Below are 26,544 nucleotides of genomic sequence, written 5' to 3' on the forward strand. Positions count from 1 at the left end.
TAAATACCATATGGTTCCCATATGTAACCCATGTGGGATTACCCACATGGGTTTAAGGTGACAAATTTCCATACGGATACCACATGGGAAAATCCGTCCCACGTAAATCCCATCAATCCCACACGGAACCCACGCGTTACCCATGTGGGACGCGGTTTTATTTTTCACTGGGGTATCGCTAGCTACTGAGCTTTTTTCAAATAAATTTATTATTTGTAAGCCGTGGTTAGGGAACTAATATCGGAAATACAGTTGTTTTGAAGCATAACTTTTAGTAGAAACAAAGTCTTTTAATAAAATAAACTCACGCACTAGATTAAAGTCGTCCGTAAAGAAAGTACGTAAGGTTTTATCACGCCTAGCCCCTTTCCGCATTTCGAGTACCCTATACCTCCTTAGAAGTACCTACACTTTTAACCTATCAACCCAACATTTTATGATATCTTTTTAAATTTAGTGTCTCCATACTTTTACAATTGAACTACTTCCCCCCCCCCATCTCATATGCGCCATTTGCAGATCCCCTCTTCCTCTCCGAGCGTACGTACTTTATGGACGATCCCATACAGGTAGCACGCACAAGTATACCAAGTTTGTAAGTAAAATAAGCTTTTACTCATGAGTATTAGGTTTCTAGTAAACTCTATTTTTAGAGGTTATTTTGACTATTATAGGCCTATATGTGGATCATCAATATATTTTTGGAGTTCGAAAATATATATTTTTTTACACATTCTGTACTTACTTTTGAGAAAATTAATGCTTAATGAATAAAAAGCAACTTTTTTTGATTATATAGGAACCACCTTAGGTTCAAGATTTTACATTTTGTTTGAAAATGCTCACGCACTAACACCCTGTCACGATAGATGTATTTCTCTTCTCATAAATGTAGCTCTTGCAGAAATGTTTTTCTCTGTCATAACACACAAGGTTTAGGAATTTTTAATATTGGAGGCTGCACGAATATTTACTAAGGTTTTCTTAAATTTATTTAGAAAAAGAAGCTATTAATAAACAAAGTGTTCATAAATAAATATTAGTATAAAATTAACATTAAAGTTAAAATGTATTATATAGCCATTTTGCACTTTTTATTTACAGATAGATGAAAACAATAACGTTTACAACTTTTTTAACGTGAACTCTAGGCTTAAAATATTTTAAAATTACTTTTTATGGAAAAAAAAAATCACAATTTTATAAGAAATAATCCCAATAGAGATTTTCTGAACTAATAAACAACCACTGTCAGCTAAGACAACAGTGAAATCAATAGAAAAACAATATTTATGGTAGATGTGTCACTTTAAATATATTTCTGTTCCATTGAACTAGCATAATTCAAGAAATTTCTTGTTAAAAAAACAAGGAATAACTTATCTACATAGTAACCTTCATTAAATTTATAAATACATATACGGGATACAAAATAATGTTAAAATGTTGGTGGAAGATAATCCATATTCACGTAGTGAACTTCAGGAATGAAAATCGTCAACACTATTAACACAAGACTTTCACCATAATTCCGTCAACTTTGGAAGTATTGAATTTTAAAATATAAACTTTAATCAAGGACGTCAGTGATATGGTCTGCCGGTAGTCCTTTTTCATATCTCCTCCACATTTTATAATATAGTTTTTCGAGGTTTTGTGTATATTTTTGAGTATTAAAAAGCGGTGACAGTAAACGGCCATCCCAAACTTTTAACTTTATTTTTTTGTAACTATAATGAGAAAAAAAGTTAATAAAACCATAGAAACCAAAATTGAGTTATTATAATATTGGTTTTTGAAATAAGCTTAAATGAGCAATATTTTAATTCAATAGAAATAAATTCTAAATAAAAATGTAAATTAATAGTATACAATTTAATAATAACGCCGTATTACTAAATAACAACACAATAATTAACTAAAAAATAAAACTAAATAATGTACTAAATAGTAATTTTAACTTAGATTAAGTTAAAAGGAAGTAAGTTTTAACCTATTATTTACAAATAGAGTATATTAACTTACTATTCTGAGTCTGTTCCAAGTTTAACTGCTATTTCTTCGTAATGGCTACGACTTTTTGCAACGAGTTCTTCTACACCCAAAGCATGCAGTTGTGATGAAGCTACTCTGGAAGCAAGAGTTTCTAATGGCAGCGTCACCATAGGGCATCCAGCCCAAAGCACATCCATACCTGTTGTGTGACCATTACAAAGAGGCGTATCTAAACACACATCACCTAACTGTCCTCGACGCACATGCTCCTCCTTCGGGGCTACATTTGAAAATATAATCCTATCTTCACTGAGACCATTAGCTACCGCTTGAGCCTTAACATTGGTTTCACCAACTTGAGGAAAACGTAATAGCCACATGACACTATTTGGAACACGCTTTAAAATGTTGCACCATGATTCAAATGTAGCAGGGTCTATTTTATATAATTGATTAAAGTTACAGTAAACAAATGCATCTTCGGGAAGCCCATATGTAGATCTAGTCATTTGTGGCATCTGCTCTGGAACACGCTCACCACTATCTTTGGTTCCTGCAACTTCTTCTTTACGCCTTTCAATTCGTTCGTCTATATATTGTGAAACAGCAGGATTTGTTGTGACAGAATGTTCTAAGTTTGTACTAACTTGTGTTAATGTAATCTCATTGCGTTTTTCATGTGTTACATCTCGAATTAGATGAGGAAACATCTGTTTATGATCACCAACGAAAAAAGTGTGTGGCATATAGCCAAACTTTTCTGAGTAATGTTCTGAGTATGCCATAGGTGATGTAATGCGGTCAGTAATGATATAGTCCATATAAGTTGCACCACTTGTACCAGGATATCCTAACCACATAAGCTGTTACAATGAATATAAATAAAATTAAACCATAAAATCAAAAATTTTAAAAACAGATATCTACAAATAAACTTTACCTGAACAGGAGCTGGACGTAATGCAAAAATCTCATTTCGTGCACCTTTAGTGTAGCCATTCATATTAATAAGAATGTGAATACCATCACTATTAATACGATCAGCTGCATCTCCATGACATACATACTGGGTTAAGTCTACAAAATGTTCACTTTCACTTTCAATCTTTTTACGAAAACTAGTATTGTCATCAGGTGTAAGAGTATAACAGAAAACCTTAAACAAGTAAAGCAAATGAAGCTAAAAAATATAATACTAATATAAAATTAAAATTACAACACAAACTATTTCTAAAATTACAACACAAACTATTTCTAAAATTATATTATTAACTCCACAAATTCTTATAAAGCGTATTTATACATAAGCTGTAGCAATACAAAAATGATTTTTATGCACTTTTTAAAATTTAATAAAAGTGAAGAACAATTTAACTCAGTGGAAAAGAGTCAAAAGCCTGGTAGTACAAAAACCTTACAAAAGTTAGCCAACCTTTACTAAATTAAACTAGATCTTGACTAATCACAGCATGACCATAGTTATACACCCAGGCTTTGTTAAGAAGCGTTACGCAGCTCGCTTTTTGCTTGCGAAAAGGCGATTTGTCTACGCGTTCAGCAGTTTTGCGTTACGCAAAATCTTATATCTTTTAGAATATTTTTAATTATCTTTTGATATCGTTTATGTGACGTTTATTCTGAAGAAATAAAGTCGTAAGTAAAAGCGTTTAACCGCAATTGTAAACTAATAGATTTTTTGTTAAAGAAACAGTTTGTTTAATAATTTTTTTTATTGTTGATAAAAATTAGTTAAAAAAAATAAAGTGTTTTAAGTTTTATCTTAAGAAATTAAATATATAAATTCCTTTTAAATGTAAAAATTATTTTTTGTCATAATAGTTTAAAAAATGCAAGATTTAATTATTTTAAGGTAAATATTTTATTAATAAGATATTTTGTTTATTGTTAATTCAATAACGTAAAGTTTTAATGACGTTCGTTTAATTTATGAAAATAAATTATGATCACGAATATGTTATCGGTAACTGATAAATAACACAAAAAAAACTAATTGTTTAAAAACATTATTAAAAAGAGTTTACAAACTAAATAAGAAAAAATTTATTAACAGTTAATAAAATAATCAAAAACCATAAGTAAAATCATAAGAAAATAAACAAACATTATTTTACGTTTCATGAAAAGAATATTTCTTTCAAAATAAAATTTAGTTCATATTTGAAAAAAATAATAAAAATGATTTATTAAATAAGATCTTAGATTTTATTTGTAACTTTTGTTCTAGTGAGAAAAAAACTAACTGTTGATATGATTTTTAACGCGTTAATAAAATAACTTTAATTACAACGCGGTACTTGAGAAGACGCTAGTGACGCAATATAACTTCTGACGATGCAAAATATATTTGCTGAGTTGAGTTACTTAGAAATGCGTTACGCGTTTTCGCTACGCAGCGAAATCTCGTAACAAGGCCTGTACACCATACTTTAGTTTTTACCAAATTTTGAATGCTTAGTAAGATTTTGCAAACAATTAAATGTTATAATATAATAATAAAAAATTATTTAAAAAAATGCAATTTATAAATCAATGGATTGCATAAATCGGTGTCATAGATAATTTGTTGTTAACAGTAGCCATAAGACATTAAAAAATTAAAAATTAGTAGCTACCTCTACATTAGATCGATTATGAAAACCAGGGACACTTTGCATAAGATGAGAAGTAGGGTGGTTGCAAAAATCACTGCTTACATATGCAACTCGAAGTCGGCCATTGCTTAATTTTAGATCTTTCGGATAAGAATATGGTTTTTTATGAAGTAACGAAACCTAAAAAAAAAAAAATTCTAGAGGACAAAGCTTATTAAGTACATTATTATACATTAAGTAAATTATTATAATACATTAAGTACATTATTATTGTAATTGATTAATTGCTTTCACATCTTTTAAAATAAAAAGCTATTATAAGTCTTCAAATTCTTGCTTTTTGTAAAACTCCAAGTTTTATCACATAATCCATTAAAATATTTTGATTTGACAAAAACTATGATTTATAATATAAATTCAACTTTTAATTCTTATATTTATATTATTATATACTAACAATTATAGAGGATAAATCAATTTAGCTTATAATGAACTGGTATAAACACGAGTCCAGATTATTATTATTTCAGTAAACTAATTTAAAACTTTTTTGATTTTTATGATCTCTAATGTAAATTTATTAAAGACTTAAGTTACAACAAAGTAATATGCTTTTCTTTATTATTTTTAAGAAGACATACAAGTTGATTTTTATTTCTGGTAGAAATTTAGCATTTATTTAGAGTAAAGTACTGCTATTTAATTTAAACATTAAAAATAATGAATTGTAACTTACTATTACCTACTCTAAGGTAGAAATTTCTATCTTTTCTAGAGCATGTACTATCATCCTACCATTACATGATTAACACAAAGTGAATAATTTAAGTTTTTGGAGCTTTTTGGAAACAAAAAGTCATTTTAGAATTATAATTTTACAAGCATTTTAATTTATAGTTTTATCCTATAAAAGGTCTTAAATGTGATGTTACCTATTTATATTTGCAAGAAGCACAAAGGTTATGATAGTTCATTTACATATAAAACTTTATTTGTTTTCTTTTTGCAAGTCAGTTTAATCAACATACATTTCTTTTTCTTATGTTTAAGTTAAGTCCTAAGTTTAATAGTTAAAATCAAAACGCTTGCTATCAATATTTAAGTCACAAGTAATAAACAGAAAAATTATTGGCTAAGTAGATGACTGTATTATTTATGTACATGATGGTTTGAATTTAAATCTTATATTTTTATTACTATATATTCTATATGATATCAACTTTTGAATAACTAACTGTGTCGTAATACATCTAATACCAGTATTACCAAAACCAGAATACTAAAATTTATTTTAGCTTTTTTCAAGTACCAAAGTACTGGACATTGGCTTAATACCGCTATTTCAGTATTTTATTAAGAAATATTTTTAATTTTTTCCAAATTTTGCTCAAGCATTGTTGTTTAAATAAAAATAAACTTTACATCACTAAATTAGTGAATGCAGGGCTTTAATGGTTTTGCATGATTAAAAACTGCAAAATTCATGACAGTTACAATTGTCTGAACTTATTTCTTCCTATTTAACTCGTGTTTAAAAAGACTTATTTCAAGATATCTTATTTAAAATTTCTTATTTCAAAAAAATGTCTTATTTCAAGACATTTGTTTTGAATATCTGATACTTCTGTATATCTGAAATTTGTTTTGAATATCTGAGAGTTATTTCAAAATAAGACAAAAATAAAAATTGCCTAAAATTGAGAAGTTTGTCTTTTTAAATACTAATTGAGACTTTCAGTTAAATCTTTATTTTTCTAAATTAATTGATTAAATTAATTGATAGACTTACTTATGATTAATATGATTAATAGAGCACAATAGTCTTACAAAAGAGATCAGTTATGATCATTTTTCTAACCAACACAAAATATTGATATTTTTCAAGACTGGAACATATAGTTGTTCCTTCAGTAAACAGAGCTATTTTAGTGCTCATATCTAAAGCAGAACATTTTTTTATAAAAGTATACAAATGAGCAGTAGAATGAAGGCTAAAATCTGATTGTCAGAGAGGAAGTTAGACTTGAATTAATTTTTTCTAATTTAAAATTTCTGTCAGAAGACAGAAATTAATTTTAAATTAGAAAAAAAATTAGACTTAAAACAAAATATTAGAAGTTTGTTCCGAAAAAGAGATTTGGGCAATAGTTTGAAGAGTAAAAGAAATCTCTAGAATTTTAAGATATTAAAACATAAGGAAAATATGATTCAGTTAAGCACTTGTTAAATAGTTTAACTAAGGAAAACATGACTCAGTTAAGCACTTGTTAAATAGTTTAATTAAGGAAAACATGATTCAGTTAAACATTTGTTAAATATTTTAAAGAGTATTAAAGAAAATTCTAGTGTATTAGAATACTATTGTAAGATTAGGATAGAAATGTTGCCCAGACAAAAACTAAAAAAGAGTTTAAAAGGAGAAATAACTTGAGCAAATGAATCTAAAGTGATTTAGATATCTGATAATGAATTCATAAGTTTCTCTGAGACATCAAGAAGAATGTGGTTATAAGAATCAAAAGATGAACTTTGTTACTTTGAGCAGAAATAATATTAAAAAGCTGTCTTGAGGAGAAAAATAAAAAGCGAAAAGAAAAGTGATTGAGCGAAGAGAACATGATAAACAAAAGCACATCAAAAAAGTTAGTGGATTAATACATGATTTAGCGATAAATGGGAAATTGATACAAACAAATATACCTCGGCCAAGTATATGACTGTTGAAGTCATTGGAAATCAAAAGAAAAATAGCAATTAACACATATATCAAAATATAAAACATTTATTTACAAAGAGCAAGTAGCTCTGATGAACTTTGCAAGTAAAATTCAACAGATGAAAATAACTTTATAGATCATGAATATTTGTAATAGACAGAAAAAATTGGTAGTAATAATGGCTTTTTTGCCTAGTATTCTTTGGTACTACATGTTTTAAATCATTGGAGAACTTGACTCAATCATAGATAGTGCATGGCACCCTAGACAATAAACTGTACTATTACATAGCCTTGCTGCTAATAAACTTAAAGATGTAACATAGATCTCCATATGCAGCCTCAACAATGCACCAACAGAGATATCAACAGCATGCACGGCACCTTGATATTTTACAGCTGTTGATGGAATTCACTAAATTGAGTTTTAAAGCTGTACCCTCATTAGAAAATAGTAGTAAGAGATAGAAAGAGTAGTAATAGTAGAAAGAGTAGAAAGAGATAGCCACTACCAAGAACACGCATGCAAAAATCTATGAGTAGAGTCAAGAGAAACTGGCGTTCATAACCCTAACTAGAGAAACACATTTAAATCTCGCCAGCCTACTGAATAAGGAAATAGTGCAAGGATACATGTTACCAGTGATGATGTGATCAATATTTTAATAATCAGGTAATAAATCAGTATCAGCTTTTTTTGTCCAACGACATTGGCCACAAATGTACAGTCATTACATCACTAATATATATTTATGTATTGAGTAAATATCATTAATATATACATAGATATGTATTGAATATAAATCAAAACAATAATCTGAAAAAAAGTTGATTTTGAAAATCATACTTATAAATTACAATTAAGATCTTAAGCAAAAAATATTAGGAGGAAAAAATATCTAACCTTATCAATACATAGATTACCATGTCTATTTGCAATTGCTTTCCTCTGAATTGGAGAAAGGGGATAAAGCATAGTATGGTGAGGGTGTACTGAAGGTAATCGATTTTTTCCAAGTTGTTCATCAACAATAGCCAACAACTTTTTCATTCTGTTGTCATAACCACTCCAATCACAAATAATCTGCAAGCAATGTGCTAAGTTACAATATGCATCAGGAAAATCAGGTTTTAACTTTAATGCAGTTTTATAAGACTGTATTGCCTCAGCAATATTTCCAGAATCTTTATAAACAGATGCAAGATTACTATGAGCATCTGCAAAAGCAGGGTTAATTTGGATCGCCCTTGAATAGCATTGAATAGCTCCTTCAACATCTTGCATTTCTTTTAATGCATTACCCATGTTCGAGTAAGCATCTGCGAATGTCGGATGAATTCTATAAAATAAATAAAACTGATTTTGTAATTTTATTAAATAATAATTTAAAAACAAAAAACATAAAAAAAAAATGTCAATGTCAGAAACTTTAAAAACCTAATAGGATAAATAAAAGATGACTCATCAAAACAACAATTTGATAAAAAAAAAATTTTATGATTAGGACTTTAAAACTTTTTTTTAAAATTAAATGTGATATAAGACAAGCATTTAAAATACTAAATATTGGATTGGACATGTTATTAACAAAAATAATAACATGTTTTGATGTCTTAAATAGTATTTTTATTATAGGAAATTTTTCAAATGAGATCTGCACTTCAAGCTAATAAAGTGATACCTCACAGCCTCCTTGTAATAGATTATGGCTTCTTGAAGACGACCTTGCTCTTGTAGTACACAGGCTAAATTGGAGTAGGCCACGGCAAAGTCAGGATATGCCTGAAGAGAGAGGAGGAGTAGTGAACTTATTTTAAGAAATTAGGACTAAATACCTTATAGCCTCCTTGTAATGTATCAATGCCTCATGCAGTTTCCCTTGCTGTTGCAATATACTTGCTAAATTCGAGTGTGCCGCAGCAAATTCGGGAAAGACCTACAAATGATTTTCATTTAAGCTAATACCATTGCCATAGAATATAAATGCTGTACAGCATAAAGTAAGAATGGATTCTAACAATATTTACACAAAACTCTGAAATTCCATTTTGTACATAGGTAACTATATACCACATGACACTTATACAATAGGGCAACAGTATTTATAAAAAGTTACAGTTAAGTTTTTTTTTTTAAATCCAAAGTTTAAAGATCTGAATGAAATTATACTGATATCAAATCAAATATACAAAAAACATAGTAAAATATACTACAAAACATTGCAGTATTTAAAAATTCAAGCAACTCAAATTAAGATTTAATAATCTTTTCCAAACTAAAACATAAAAAAAATATTACCTTTTTTGAAAACGATAATAACAAAGGGAATACCTCAAGAGCTTTGCAGTATAACCGAATAGAGTCTTCTATTAGCCCTTGTTCTCTTTTGATGTTTGCAAGATTGTTAAGTGAATCTGCATGTGTTGGACAAAGTTGTAAGGCAGTATCATAGCAGTCCTCAGCATCTTCAACTTTACCTTGTTCTTTTAAAGCATTGGCCAAATTACAATAAGCATCAGGGAAATTTGGTTGCAACTCAATTGCTCTTTTATAAGTATCAACTGCTAAATCAATTAACCTATTTATTGGGAAAAAATAAGTAAACATAAAACTAAAACCAAAAAAACATTTACAACTATTCCATTTTCAAAGAAACCAAAACAATACAAATGATAGTAAAAAAAATCACCCTTGCTCATAATAGACACAAGCAAGATTTCCATGAACTATTGCATGATTTGGGTTAATTGTTAAAGCCCTTAGGTAAGCAGTTACAGCGCGATCAAATATGCGAGCTTCTTTTAGTACATTTCCTAAATTTATGTATGCATCAAGAAAGTTAGGATCAATTTGCACAGCCTAAAAAAATTAAAATTTTGTTACAATTTTATAAATGCCAATACGCATAAAAATATAAAAACTTTAAAAAATAAACATATATATATATATATATATATATATATATATAAATATATATATATATTTATAAACATATACAGTATCGGACAAAACGAGTGCAACCAAATAATGCTAATTTAGTTTCTTTATATAAAAGTGCTGCATTTTTTCAACTTAGAGAAATAACTATGTAACTGTTTAGAGACAAAGTTCTTCAAGTTTTATTCATCACAAAATTCATTATTTGTACACGAAAATTAATTAAATTAATCAAAAGTATTAAAAAAAAGTTGATTTTCTTCTGGAAAAAACAAGTGCAACTCGACAAAATGTTGACCAAGCTGTATTTCGCTATCAATATTTCGTGGCGAATCCTTTGTTGTCGATCACAGCCTTGAATCTTCGGGGCATAGATTCGATCAGGTGATCAATGAAACTTTATGGAATCGCTGCCCAGGCCTTTTGAATTTGTTTAAACAGTTGATCCTTATTACGAACACCTTCACGATTAATTCTGCGGTTGATGATCTCCCACAGGTTCTCGATAGGGTTGAGATCCGGAGATTGAGGCGGCCAATCCATCACCGATAGGTGGTTGTCTTGAAACCACTGCTTGACTACTTTTGCAGTGTGTTTCGGATCGTTGTCTTGCTGAAAAACCCATTTTATTGGCATATTCCATTCAGCATGAGGTAACAACATCTTTCATGATATTTTTATACATGAAACGGTCCATTATTCCATCGTTTCGATGTATTGGACCTAGACCGTTAGCAGAAAAACACCCCCAGACCATTACATTGCCTCCACCATGCTTCACGGTCTTATGGCAGTAACGCAAATCGAGGCGTTTTCCGGCCAGTCAACGTACACGGCAAATCCCATCGCTCCCAATGATGTTGAACTTCGATTCATCACTGAACAGGACAGTTTGCCATTTCTGCACATTCCAGTCAATATGAGCTGTAGCAAGCAGGAGTCTTTTCTTCTGGTTTTTTAGTGAAATCAGCGGTTTTTTGGCAGGGTGTCGAGAAAACAATCCAGCTTCAACAGCACGTAGTCTGATTGTTCGGTCCGACACAGGCAGGTCTAATTGCTTTTGTATCTCGAATGATGATATCCAGGGATCCTTCTTGACGAATCTGACGATCATAGAATCCTCTCTAGAAGTGGTGGAACGCGGTCTTCCACCTTTGTTATCTGCTGCCAACTTCCCCGTAGAACGATATTTGGAACATAGTCTTGATACGGTCCATTTTTTCACGCGATATTTATCACAAATACTTTTTTGTGACATTCCACTTACGTAAGCGCCAATAATTTTCTTAGTTCCAATCCAAGACTGTCGGGAGCCATTTTTGCACTTGAAGTCATAAAAATAATAAAATATAAATAATCACGCTTCTCAAGGCTTACCGTGTTACATTTACCTTGTGATGATACAATAATGCTCTGTGGAACACAACGTCTTGGTTGGATGTGGACTGTATTAATGTAATGAAACACTTGTTGTATTTCACTTCTTTTATTGATGTTCTTCGATAAAACACTTTGATAAAACTCACTTCGATAAACTGTCTTGATAATACTGACTGATTGACTTCCATATACTGACTGAATTACATGTCCATTTACATGTCTCTTATATAGTAAAATGAACCTGTGTGAACCTGTTCTGGAAAATTTCTAGATGCTTCTTTTCGATGCTTCTGGAAGCTTCTGGATGTATCTGGATGCTTCTGAATGTTTCTGGATATTTCTGGATGCTTCCAGGTGCTTCTTCTGGAAACTTCTGGAAGCTTCTGGAAACTTCCTTTAATTATTAAAAAAATTATGTTTCGTTGACACGGACCAGACTTAAGGAAAATGAAACAAACCAAAAAAGTTGCACTTGTTTTGTCTGCTGCAAAATTGCACTTGTCAACGAAATTCTGCCTGTGTGCTGTCACCTGTCAGCTGATTGCTCATGTCATGCATGACTCCAGACTCCTGAACTGTTTGCTGTGGTAGTATAGTTTGTTTCGTTTTTAAGACAGTTTAAAATTAGGAGCACTTTTTAGCATTGTTCGATGTTGGTTGCAAATGTTTTGTCCAATACTGTATATATAGCATAAATATATAACACATATATAAAACATATATATATAAAAATGTCAATAAACATATGAATATAAACAATTTTATAAAAGTTACAATTCTATAAATATCAGGTCAGGTTATCCTGCAACTGGTAACATGTAACCCAGTACAACCTGCTTGATGTCCTTCAGTCTTGTAGGATAGATTTTTTTAGGCAAAGGCTAGGATAAGCCAACTTAAACTTAAAACATCTCCTGCCTATGGGCTTTTGGTTGAGTAAAGGGTAGAGATGGGGTCTCAATAAAAGTACTCATCTTGGGCAGATGTTATATGCACCCAGCTACTGTCTTGTAGAAGGCCTCCTAGGCAAAGACTTAGAAGGTAAAAAGATTCTATCTGTTGACCAGCCTTGCACCCCTTCTTTATCTATTAATCTGGCGCAGATGTATTTATATGTTGTTTCCAGTTTAGGATGTTGAATGCTGGATCTTCTTGAGTCAATGCATGGGTTTTGCTTGTGTCTCTGTTTCTATGACTAGGCAACTCATTTTATTATCTACTAATGAGGGTACAGCTCAAAAACTCGGTTTTATGGTTCTGAGGCCAGCTGGTAGTCAGGTTTCCTGAACTCTGTGGTAGCTCTCAGAGAGGCTGATTCCATCAACAGCTGTAAAATATCAGAGTACTAATAGTGCCATGTTGCGCATGGATGATGTACCTGTTCATACTTTTGGTGTGCATTGCTAAGGCCAATATTTTTGAGCCCTTTGTTACGGCTTAGGGTTTATTAATAGTAATGAGTTGCTTGGACAACTGCCTCATTACTATTAATTAGTGTACTGAATACTGTCTATGCTTTGATTTAAGTTCTTTAACAAATTTAAAAATGACTAAAGAACCAACAACTGTAAAACACAAAAAAAGATCAACTATTCTTTCATGTGCTTTTGTTTAGCACCACTTCACTCTATCATCTTTCTCTTTGTTCTATATGGCTCTCCTTCATCTCAAGACTAAAACTCTTTTTGATGTTATTTCTGATCAAATTGACCAAGCCCATTATCTTTATCCATCAGCCAACATCGTTGTTGTTGGTGACTTTAATGCTCATCACACAGGCTTGGCTCAAGTGTCAGTGACTCTGCAGGCATTAAGGCCAACAACTTTTGTCTGTCTCAATCTTTAACTCAAATAGTTTTAAACTTTTTAACTTATTTTCCAGACAACCAGAATCATTTACCTTCTCTACTCATCTTGTTTCTGATCCTAGTCAGTGCTCAGTTTCTCATTTAGGTGCTTCTGATCACAGTTTGATCTCTCTAAAACTTCAGATTTTGTTACCTCACCTAAACACAAAGCTGAATTGCAGGCCTTGTTTTAAATAAAAAATGCTTTATGCAATAGCCTAATGTGAATTTGACGTCATAAAATTATCTTTACTTTTTAAAAACATTAACTTTTTTAAGTTACTGCAATAATATTAATTACCGCAATACAAGTTAAATGTTACTTAACTTCTTTTTTATTATTACTATGAGGGAATGTTTTCATTTGTCTTTTTTTTTAATATTAAATAATTAAATTTAATATTGCATTTAAAAAAATGTTTAATATTAACAAATTTCTTTCTTTGCTTGACATTTACATAAATGAATTAAAATGTTAAATCTTTGAATTTTTAAATGATTATTTCTTAAATTTCTAATTGAGGCTTAGCAACTGCAAATGATTTTTTATTAAAAAAAAATTAGCAAGTAACAAATAAAAATTACCCTAATTTATTTACTTTATTTATTAAAATTTTATTATCTTATTAAAAATTTTGTTGTAAAAGCATAAATTATTTTTCAAAACAACATTTATTAAAATATACCAGGGCTCGAATTAACACAGGGTATATATGCAGGGCTCGAATTAACACAAAAAAATCTCATCGCAAAAAAAAATTTTTTTTGCTCCCCTTCTCATATCTCGTGTATCTTTGCGATAATGGGGAAGGGGTAGGGGAGGGGGTGTGTTATTATAATATTGTATCTTGTACATAATTGTTATTTTTTAAACATGTCCCTCATATTTAAATATTATCTTATAATTTTCTCGTTTGGCAGAGTTTAAAATAGCGTAAATTACTGTTATAATTTACAGCTAAGTTGTAATTTAAAGTTTAAGTTGCAGTTATAGTGTAATGAGCAGGTAACGTATTTAATACTATTAAGATATTTCTTTTAGTAATTGTTTTTACTTAACATGATAAAAAAAGTAAAAGTAAAAAAGAGTAAAAAGCAAACATTACAATATTTAAACCACTTTAATTAGTCATAAAAAACTACTTAATACATTCATGCTTACAATATAACACATGTTATTTTTAAAGAGTATTTAATTGTTATTGTAAAAAGTTATAAAACAACAACAACAAAAACTGCAAAGTCATTTTAAAAATAATAAGAGCTTGTGTTAAAGTAAAACAACTTCGTGATGTTTTTTGTGCAGTTTATAACCTTAATAACATAAAATGTTTTTAAAATAAAACAAAGCAAATAAATAAAATTGTTCTAATTAATAATGATGTGAATTTTCCGGTAAAAATTGATTCAAAATTAACCAGTAAATTTTAATTTAATGATGGTAAATTTTCCTTAAAAAAACACTACTAATTAATAAATTAAAACATTATCACCATAAAATTTCATATTTGTGCAAAAACATGCCTATAGACCATACAAGTGTATAATTTATAGACCAAACAAGTAAGATCAAAGCAAAAAAAAGATTAGATATCACGTTTTTTATAATTTATTGTTTCTTGATCTAGCGTACCATTAAAAATTTAAGTATAATTAAGTTTTTCATTCAAATGGTTTTTATTTGATGTTTTCATTTAATTTTATTATGCAAATTGCTTTCCAATAAAAAGTAAAACAAAAAAATTTGGTTTAACAAATCAAATTTTATTAAGTATAAGAATATGCTTAAATTATTTTTTTAGAAAATTATTTTTTTGAAAAGAAGTAAAATACTTTATTAATTTTAATTTTTTATAATTTAATTTTTATTTTAACTTTTGCAACCACTGGTTAAATGTTAGGAATAGAATGTTTCTACTTTTAAAACTATTTTCAAGAAACAAAATATAATTAACTATTTAAAACATTTATGAAATTTACGATTTACGAAAATAAAAAACTTTCTTTCTCATTCTCCCTTATTTCTTTAAATTCTTTTGAAATTTTCTAATTTTTTTTTTCAATTTCAAATTTCAATCGCAAAATTATTTGAATAGGAGAATTTTAAAAGATTAAAATTCTTTTGTTCAAATAGATTTCTTTTTAAATAAAATTCATAAAACTTGCGTATTTATAGAAAATGTTTAATCTTGATATCACTTTAAATAAAACGAAAATATTAAAAAATGGTGTCGCGTTTTTCATATTCTATTTGACAACTTATGTTAAAACAAATTTTAGTTAGAAGCTTATAGTATGTGTTAACAACATAAAAGATATAAATAGAAACATTTGTAAGGCTAACTTTTGCGAGTCTTTGAGTATATTAAGTAAATTATTATATAATTGATAAATTAATATTTGAGTAACTGTAAGCTACTGTAGTAACTTAACTGATTTGTTTTGATTTAGTTTATAAGTAAATTTACTGTGAAGTACCTTATCCATTCAGTAAATCAAACTAAATATAACTTCAGGTTCAAGGTCATTAAAGCAAAGGTTCAAGGTCATTAAAGCAAAAAGGTTGATGGTTTCTATTAGCATTGATTAACTAATAGAAAATTTTTTAAATAAAAACGAAATTATATATTTCAATATACTTAAAATAGTAAAATTAATAATATAAAATTGAGGATAAAATAAAAATTTAAATTATTATTAATAAGTTAATATGGCGCAACATTTTAAAAGATGAAAACCAGGCTGTTTTGTTAAAAAAAAAGAATGAAGAAAAAACTTTTTCTTTTCCCTTTTCAACTTTTTGCTTTAACAAAATTTTAAAATTTTATTGGTTTCCACACAGAGATTTAAAGTAATTTAAATTCAAAAGTGCTTTACTTTGAATGAAAATCTCCACGCAAAAGAGCAAATGATTATGCTTCTATTCAAAAGATAAATTTAGCATGACGTACTTTATGACAAAAACATTACTTTTTAGCATTGCCAATATAAAAAATGCTAAATTAGAAAAAAAGTAAATAAACAAAATTAAAAAAAAATCACTAAAATATTTTTTTTAAGAAAAAACTAATTGCGAAGGTGTAAAAAGCAATTGTGATTCACGATACGCTTAATTCAAGCCCTGATATGGTTTATTAAAAAATAATTGCTCGGATTATAACTTGCATTATAAAAAAAAAAGTTTAAATTTTTGATGCAGCCAATTATTTAAAATTTAATTTTGAGTAAAAAAGAAAGAAAAACTGAAAAAAACAATGCAATAAAAATGAGCTAATTTTTTTATAAGAACAAATAATATTTAGTAATATTTTTAAATAAATTTGACAGTGAAGTTAAATCCAAGCTCTAACTTAAACTTAAATATATTTTTAAAATCAAAATTAAATTATATATTTTTTATCAGAATAAAATTAAATATTTTTACTAAATTAGTTTTAAATTAAATAGTATACTTTTCATCAGAATTAAATTATGTTATTAAGATCTTTGCTTCAAGCTTAATGTATTAGCATTTTTTAAGCGAAAAAGTCAATCATTACAATGAAATAAAAACAAAATCAAAATAAATTTTCAATTTTATTTGAGTAATTTTGATTTTGTAAATAGCGCTTATATCTAACATAATTGTCTTTCAAACTTTTGTAACAAATATTTTTACATAAACATCATTTAAAAGTTTATGTGATTTTTTTTTAAATTTAGTTACTTCTTTTATTTTACGGCTTATAGAACAATTTAAAAGTTAAAAAATGATAAAAAGTTAACTGAAATTGCTTATCGTTTACGTAAAATTGCTTTTACGTAAAGGCGCACGTATATCACTTTACGCGCAACGCTTTAAAACAAGGCCTGGAATTATTTGCTAAGAACTTTTCATAAATATCATCTCTTGATTCCAATAGTTGCATTCTACTTCATATAGCCTGTCGGCTATATTATGTTGATCCATTGCTTGACATTCGTATCACTCCAGCTTCTGTATCTAAAGTGATTTCCTGCTTAGACTCTTCTACAGCTTGTGGTCTGGACAATATACCTGTTGTAGTCTTTCCAGTAGTGTTCTCCGGAGCTATCACCTATACTTTGAAAACTATTTAACAAGTGCTTATCGGAGTCTTATTTTCCGACATGCTAGAAAGCAGCATCTGTTATCCCTATTTTCAATAATTTTAGAGAATGATCTGACTCATCTAATTACCGTCCCATTAGTCTTCTTCCTATCATAAGCAAGGTTTTGGAATCTTTAATTAACAAACACTTAATCTCTTATCTTGAATCTAATAACTTACTTTTTGATCATCAATATGGATTTCGATCTTCTTGTTCTACAGCTGATTTGCTAACATTAGTAGGTTTTATCGTGCATTAGTGAATGCTGGTCTTATCCACAAGCTTTCTTCTTATGGTGTATTAGGTAACATTTTTAAGATTATTGAATCCTTTCTTTCCAATCGTAGTATTAAAGTTGTTCTAAATGGACAGCACTCTTCTTCATATCCCGTAATTTTAGGGGTTACTCAAGGTTCTATCCTATACTCTTTTTAATTTACATTTACGATCTTCCAGATATTCTTACATCTAAGATGGCATTATTCGCTGATGATACTATCATTTATTATACTATTAAGCCAACACTCTCTGATTGCTTGGAGGGGGCATTTGAGCTTGAAAACGATCTCACTTCTGCTACAGAATGGGGTTCACAGTGGCTGGTGAACTTTAATTCAGATAAAACCTAATTTTTTTCAGCCAATCGTTACCACAATAATTTAGATCTTCCTATATTTATGAACGGTAATGTACTTAATGAGTCATTACCCTTCATCTTTAAGGATTAACTCTTACTTCCGATCTCTCGTTTCTTTGAAAGCATATATCAAATCCATTGTAAAATTTGCATTTGCAAAGGTTGCATACCTTTATCGTGATCGACACTTACTCCGGATTCTATTCTCTATCTCTATAAATCTCAAATCTGTCTTGTATGAAATGCTGTTGCCATATTTGGGTGGATTTTCCAATGATACCCTTCTCTTTTAGACAAGATGCAAAATGCATTGTAAACATAGTTGGAGGACCTGCTCTTGCATCCAACCTCCAACCATTATCACATTGTCATAATGTTGCTTCTCTTTCTCTTTTCTACAAATACAATAATGGGCACTGCTCTAATGAGCTAGCATCTCTTGTGCCGTCAACTAAAATCCATTGTTACTCATCATTCAATTAAGTCTCATCATTTTTCAGTGACTGTTCCTAAGTGCTCCAAAACTTTTTATTCGTCTAGCTTTTTTCCTCGAACATCAGTTCTCTGGGATTCGCTTCCTTCATCTTGCTTTCCTGATTCATATAACTTGCAACCTTTAAAGTTGTCTGTCAATCGTTATCTTGCTCTATAAATTTTTTCTATAAATTTTCTATAAATCTTTTCTCTTCCAGTAACTTCCAACTCTAATAGTGGTTGCTTGCAGACTTGTTGGTAGCAAAGACGTTGAGGGAAAAAAAAACCATGCTAAAACTACATTTAAAAAAATTACACTCACATTAAAATAGCAAATAATCACTCAAAAACAAACAGTTTTAATCAAGAAATAATCAAAGAAAATTAGATAGCTTAGTATTAGTTGATACAGTTTAGCAGTTATTACAGACAATTGGTCTAAATTTTGCATTCTTGCAAAACTTTGTTACACTAGCATTAACCAATTGATCATAGTAAGTGTAAACAGCATAAAAAATAGCTGAAATACTATTACTAACACCTTCATTTCTCTTGAATAAGCTAATGCTTCAAAAGCTCATTTTGTTACCTTACATGATTATGTTATAAGGAATATGCACTACAATTTTTTTTTCAACATTTGTTTTGTGATATTAAAAAAACCTTTCCTTTTATGATCAGATATACATCTTTTTGCAAATAAGCCCTTTAGGGAGAATTGATAATACACATATGCAGAGAAACCACTGGTTTAGAACCCCTCCGCCTTGTAAGCATCTATATACTTTCAATGAACCCTATATGTATTATTTATTAAAAATTTAACCGCTCCTTATTCCCAACGCATAAAGTTTTCAAAACAAGCCTTCCTGGGAAGCGCATGTGGTCGCATACCTTGTTTGTCCAAATATAAAGTAAAAGCATCTTTTAACTTATAAGGCGTTTCAATAATTCACAGAAAAAAGCTGAACTAATCTACTAAGGAAAAAAAAAACTACCCTAAAATATTAAAAAAAAAAGTATTAAGTTAAATTAAATAAACTAGAAATTTAATAAATAAAAAAATTTAATTTTTTTTTTTTATATAAAATTTTTATACATATTTTGTATTCTTTTTTTTAGAGTCATTGAAAAAAATATTATCTTATATAAAGATTTAACAACAATTGAAAGTTTTGATAAGCAATTAATTCACGGTTTTATCAGTCCATTTAATTAATAAACTAATTTGCTATGTACTATAAGAAATACTATAAGAAATTTTGTTATTTTTTTTTCTTATGTTTTTACGTCTTTTTGCTTTAAAAAATGTTTCTGCTATATTTGACGTTTTTTCTCAATACTTATATAACAGGAAAATTAGAAAATAAATTATCTATTTGTAAAAAATATTATTTGAATAATAAATTTTGTATTGATGGAAAAAGTTAAATAAAAGAATAACATAGCTTCTTTAATAAATGTATTTACCACATTTGATGCATGTCTGAAATTGTTTCTTTTTAATGCCCAATTTCCAACGAAATTTCAATCAATTTCAAACAAATTACTAGAGATAATGAACATAACGATTGCTCTGTTTAAAAAAAATGTATTTAAAAACTTAAAAAAAAGTTTTAAATAGGCTTCTAAAAATTTTGTTAAAAAAGTTCAGTAAATTATCAATCCACTAGCCCACAAGAATTGGAGCATCGTTAAATTTTTTTTCTCATAAAAAACTTGTTAAAATTTTTATTTTTTACAAATATCAATTGGTTTTCTTGCTTTCTTGTACATTGATAAAAACAGTAAAGTTTAGAAAAGACATTTGAAAAACAAATTTAAAAATTGTCCATGTTTCCTTAATACACTGACTGAAAAAAGTCCCGAAAAAATTGTATATAAAAAAAAAAAAATTTTGTTATATTTTTATTTACTTTTTTTCCTTGACTTATATCAACTTTGGTAAAGGAAAATAACAAACGCCCCAAAGTTAAGGAAAGAAAAAGAGTAAAATATTTTCATATATTATTTTTTTGACAACAATTTTCTTTTTTTAATATGCAATTTTTTTAGCTTATTTTATTTAGATTTTCTATTTTGCTTAGTCTTCAGTTCTTTTCTTCAAGTATTGCTGTTTTTTATAGCTTTTTTTGCCACAAATTCTTAAAACACTTATTAAATAAAAACATGGTCCAGCTGTCTATAAAAATTACTTTAAGCATGGACAAACAAGGCGTGCGACCGCATGCGCTTCTTGGGAAAGCTTGCAATACATATAAAACAAAAAACTTTTAGTTAATTTAACATACATCTGTTACATAAAATAATATTTATTTTTTAAACTTGTGAATTCAATGCTTTTGCTAAAAAAATAATAATCAGGTTTTAGGAGAAATAGAGAACAAGAGACATGGACATATTGCCTGTCTTTAACACCCCAATCCTTTTGTACACATTTGTACATTGTTAAACCTCTTCCCATACATGCGTATGCACTTTATGGAAAGTTCCTAGTCTCATTTATATATGTGTAATTAAAACTTCAACATATAAAATTTTACAAAACTAAAATTTAAAGTTAATTAAATAAAACATTAAACTTTTTACTTTTTCAAAATGATGAATAGCAAGCCATATTTCACTTTGAGCATTAAAAACACAGCCTAAATTACTCCATGCAACAGCAAAATTTGGTTGCGTTTCGATAGCTTTTAAATAGCATGCCTAAAATGTAATTATATAATTTCATATGTGATATAATTAATAAAACAATAACATAATGAAAACAACATTGCAAAGCTGTAATGTTTAAATATTTACAATCAAAAATCATTTACAATTAAAACCTTGGGAAAACTAACCTTGGCTTCTTCAAGACGCCCTAAAGCTTTTAATAAGTTACCAAGGTCGCTTCTCACACAGTAAAGATCCTATAGAAATAAAAAATAATTTATTTACTGTCATGAAACTGCTAAACTTACTGGTTATAATAATATAATTGTTGATAAAAAAATTTATAATCCAACATACTGGATTATAGTTCAGAGCCGTAGCATAAGCTTGAACAGCCCCTTCTAAATCGCCAGCTGCAACAAGTGCAGCTGCTAAGTTTATATACCCATCAATAAAATCAGGTTTTAATTTCACTGCGTGCCTATAATTTGCAAGAGCATCTTTAAGCTGGCCTTTCTCTTTAAGAACATTTCCAAGATTTGAGTAAGCTTCAGCTAACATAGGATTCTGTTTGATTGCAAGAGAACTAAACTGTGCAGATCTAAAGTATAGTTATCTTATTACACATTTATTTCAAATTTAAAAAAAAAAAAAAAAAATTTTTTAAATAATTCAAAGCTCATTTTTACTATAACTAGCTTTAATACATTTTTCTTTTTAATCTAATAAATTTAAATGTTATTCACAGTCTGATCAACAAATTTACAAACTAAACAACTAAGTTACATTTTCACTTTATTAAACAATTTTATGTTATATAAAACATGTTAGGGGAATTATGACAAAAAGACCTATGACAATATTTCATTAACATAACTAAAAAAAAAATTTAAAGAGAAAATAATCATTAAAATTGATGGATGACTTACTGATCCAGCCTTCTGCACTGGAAATGTATAGATGACAACAATAATAAACATCCAGTGCTGTCTGTTTCACGTCTCCACCATTGCATGCAAAGTTTTTCTGCTCGGTCATAATTACCAGCTTGATATTCTCTATGAGCAGCTTCAGCAAGGGCCAATGTTGATACTTGCACTAAATAAGGTATCATTAAAAATCTTTCAAAATGAAAATCATTAACATATACTAACAAAATTTTAACAATTATATAATATTATTATAAATTAACTAAATTTAAGCTGTAGTTAGAAGCATTAATACTGAAATTAAACTAAATTGCACAGACTTTTCTTCCCATAGATAAACAATAATATCACACAAACTTATACCTTAATATACCAATGTACCTATGTAAACCAACATACACAACTAATATGTTAAAATAAAATAATTGGACGCAAAGTTTAAATGTTTTTAATAAAGGCAACTACACCCAACTAAAAGTAATCGCCGTCCAGTGCATTAAAAAAAATAATAAGTATAACATTATAATATATTGATGTTTGCAAATAAATACTATATAAATCATTTTTTAATTTAAACCCGTTATTTTCAATTTTGTTGTATAGGCTGGTTTGGCACTTAACTGTCTATTTCATTTAGAACTTTTAATATTTTGTTTAAAAAGTTATTAAAACTAATAGCTATTATTAAAACCTATTCTATTGAGAACACTATCGAAAACAGCATTAAATGAAAAGACAAATTTTCTATTCTATTACCATGGGCTGCACTTGAACTAATCCTTGAAGTTGCCTAACTTTGGTTCAGTTTAAAAGATTGTATTACATTAAAGAAGAAATGCTTTTATATTAATCTTAATATAAAAGACAGAGCAAAATAAACATATGCCATTTTAAACCACAATTTTATCATGGTAGGACTTTTTAAGACTACAGTACTCAACATTTGTTTCAAATATTGGCGTACTTTACACACAAACAGAATGTTTTTTTTTAACCAGCAAGAATGCACCATTTAAGCAGAAAACCAATTTTATGTACTTTATCTTATATACTGCTCTAGAGCTCTTTGAAGTTAGACAAAATTTGTGTCTAACTTCAAGTTGCTGAAGTTAGACACAAATTTGTGTCTAACAATGTATTTTTGTCTAATACTAACAGTCTTTTTTAAAAGAGGCTTGCTTTTAATATTTATAATCACAGTAAAAGGTTTTACAAAGTCTAAAATATACTGGCTGATTCAATACTTTTTATATCAAGGTATATTGTCTTTTTTGCTGCAAAAAAATGTTACCTTTTGAGTTTTGTTTTTGAAAGCTATATTGCTATTTTTATAACATAATTTTGGAATCATTGTCAAAATCTGAAGTTGCCACCTTTTATTTAAAACTTTGGTTTGCATCTCCATTTTGGTTTGGATCTTCTTAAGGAATGTTATGTAGTTCAGTAATATTGGTCTCAGTGAACAGTTGCAAGTTTTTTAGTAGATATTTTAAACTTGCTTTAACTTTCTTTTCTTTTCAAAAAACAGGTTTGTTATAGAATTTGACAGAATAAAATTTTTAAAAAGACAATTTTAAACCACAAAATATTGTTGAATAATGATTTTGTTGACTCCGACAACGTATTTTTCTAAATCATTTTCAATCTCAACTTGTAATTTTATCTCAGTCTTGTCCTCTTTTGATTCTTCACTTGGTGTTAACTTATACTTGCATTGAGGACAAAGCATTTCACCTGGTACAACAAACTTGACTTGCCATTACTACATCAAAAACTCACTGTATCCGACATATACTCACAAAGATTACCTGCAAAATAATATGAGCACTTTTAATGTAAAAGTTAAAAATTATCAAAAGTTTTCATTGATTATTTTAAAAACAAAAAATAATCAAATATTTAAAAACGGTTTATTTCCTTTACATGTTTGGATTCCAATATATATTCAGGAAAATGCGACACTATAAAATCCATAATAGCAGATATGATTAGGAACAAGAACATTTTTTAATTAAAATTCAAAAATATTTTAGACTTTTTTTCATGACTTTTCAACTATTTGAAGTTAGGAGCTCAAATTTTGCATATAACTTTATTGTAGGTACTGCTGGTTTAAAAGAAATCTAAGAGCAATGGTCAGACTAATTGTTTTCCTTAAACATGAAACTAATACTAATTTGAAAAAATCCAAAACACTAATAAGAGACTTTAGCCTTTTTTTTTAAAAATTTAAGTAGAAATAAAAGTTTAGCTGTGCTAAACTTTTATTTCTACTTAAATTTTTACAACAAATGTTATATTTATTATCTTTGATAACGGTTTTGAATACCATGTTTTAGTATGACATCCAAGATATGCAAGATTTGTTTAACAAAAATCTTCCTTGCAAATATATGCAAAAATAGAATAATATATTTTTAAGTTTTTATTTTGCGATACTTTAAATAAGCTTTTAGCAACAATGTTTCAAGTTTTTTTGAAAGCACTGTAAATGTATGTGTGCATAACTTTTATTTCCACAATTATGTAGCATGTTGGAAACTGGAATATAAAAGAAATATATGAATAAGGGTTTTTTAAAGGTGTTCAAGCCTTTACTTTACAGGTGTTAAGCTATTTCTATCAAATTGCATATGCTTATACAATGCTTCCCTATGGAATTTTGTTACATTATGTTTTTGGATATGATAAGTACTGCCTTCTCACTCAGATGTTTTTGGAACTAAGGCTCCCTTCTTCCAAATTTTTAACAAAGAAATATTACTATTAATTCGATTAACAGAATAGTAGGACTATCTATATTTTATTCTATATTTAATTGTATCTATTTGTATCTGTGTCTATTTAAAATGCACAAACTGCTTGAAATAAATACATTAATTATAATAATAATAAACTCAAAGATACACCTTTTTTTACCAGATTTCAAATTACTGTGTTGAAAGCTGTAAAATGCTAATTTATTTGTTAATAAATTTTTTGGTTAAAATATTTTAAAAAAGCCTTTGTTATTAAACAAATAAACAAAATATTAAAACTTTAATAATTGTTTAATTGTGGTAAATAATTGGAATTATCATTTGAAAGCGCTTGAACTTTGAAAACAATGACTTAAAACTATTAAGATATTCATCCAATTTAAATTTTTTATGCAAAAATGAACGTGGAGCAGGTGGCTGTTCTTACTATCTTTTTTTCAGTACAGCTAATGCTATATTAAAGAAAGAGGAGGAAATTTATAAAAATAATCAATGCCTATATGAAATCTAAGTAATAATTTAAGTAAATTTAAAGCAACAACATCAAAACACGTGATTTTATAAAGCCCTAAAAAAATTAGCCTCACCAGTATGTTCTGAATTTGGTGACCCCATAACCATCTTCCTTATGTAGAATATTTGTCAAATATTAATATTTTAAAACTCTCATAGTTTTGTAAGCTAACACGAGACAGAATACAACTAAGCTCTCAATAACCATCCAGTACTTAATTCTTTATTTCGATTCCATATATTTCGATTCGACTGCTTTAAAATTGATCTTTACACCATACTTAGGAGAATCTAGTTTTTAATCTTTTGCTTTTGGTATACTTTTATAATAAAGAAACTTTATTTTTACTCTTTAATTCTTTTCACATCTGAGCAATATGTATTTTTATGTGTTTTTATTTTATTTTATTTTAATTTTATAATAATATTAAAGATGTTGCATAAAAAATATTTGATTAATATATTTTTTCTAAATTGTTAAAATTGGGAATGTTTAAACAAAGAATTATGACGTAAAGCTTATTTGGCAAATCGATAAACGTACCTCATGCCTTTTGTGTTTAAGTAGTTAGAAGAATTTAAATACAATCTTTTTTAACTTAACTGTTATACTTTTATTCATAGGTTTTAAGACATAAAAATAAGTAGTTAAATCCCTACTTTTTAAATTTTATATTCAAAGTTTAGAATACACTAATAAAAAACAATTTTTTAAAGATTTTAAATGAGATTTTGAAAAAATACTTGAAATTCACTCAAGTGGTAATAATTATAAGTACGATCAGTTTTGTTGTCGGCTACAGGATGATTTTCATCAGGGGTCTACTAAATGTCCGTAAATCTTGAATCTGAAAAATGCACACAAAAATTGCATTAGCTAAATGCGATTTCTTGTGGATTTGCTTTATACAAGTTAATATAATTAAAATCTCATGAACCACCATTCATAAAAAATACATTTAGATTATTTATATTTTTC

At 28.2% G+C, this 26,544-nt stretch overlaps 1 protein-coding gene across 2 annotated transcripts; it reads right to left on the reverse strand.

Annotated features, from left to right (window-relative positions):
- Positions 1-1,289: 1,289 nt before the first annotated feature.
- LOC100201589 (UDP-N-acetylglucosamine--peptide N-acetylglucosaminyltransferase 110 kDa subunit) lies at positions 1,290-26,060 on the reverse strand. 2 transcript variants are annotated; one of them, XM_065812884.1, is made up of 13 exons: positions 25,640-26,060; positions 22,294-22,462; positions 21,722-21,965; positions 21,553-21,621; positions 21,299-21,415; positions 10,014-10,183; positions 9,656-9,902; positions 9,160-9,260; positions 8,228-8,663; positions 4,629-4,787; positions 2,936-3,151; positions 2,026-2,858; positions 1,290-1,730 (listed from the first exon to the last, which is right to left on the reverse strand). In XM_065812884.1, the coding sequence occupies exons 1-13, from the start codon at positions 25,671-25,673 to the stop codon at positions 1,571-1,573; spliced, it is 2,955 nt and encodes a 984-aa protein (XP_065668956.1). In that variant the 5' UTR covers positions 25,674-26,060; the 3' UTR covers positions 1,290-1,570. The 2 variants fall into 2 exon arrangements, with proteins under 2 accessions (XP_065668956.1, XP_065668957.1); XM_065812885.1 differs by lacking the exon at positions 9,160-9,260 and adding an exon at positions 9,006-9,106 and having other exon boundaries at positions 25,640-26,056.
- Positions 26,061-26,544: the final 484 nt, after the last annotated feature.

The sequence above is a fragment of the Hydra vulgaris genome, chromosome 12 (assembly GCF_038396675.1).
Source record: "Hydra vulgaris chromosome 12, alternate assembly HydraT2T_AEP".
NCBI classification, from domain to species: Eukaryota; Metazoa; Cnidaria; class Hydrozoa; order Anthoathecata; family Hydridae; genus Hydra; species Hydra vulgaris.

Coding starts and splice junctions, on each gene's coding strand:
- LOC100201589 (XM_065812884.1), bottom strand. CDS start 25,673: ATGGTTATGGGGTCACCAAATTCAGAACATACTG. Junction 21,622..21,721: donor CGGCTCTGAACTATAATCCA/GTATGTTGGATT, acceptor TTATTTCTATAG/GATCTTTACTGTGTGAGAAG. Junction 21,416..21,552: donor GGCGTCTTGAAGAAGCCAAG/GTTAGTTTTCCC, acceptor ATTACATTTTAG/GCATGCTATTTAAAAGCTAT.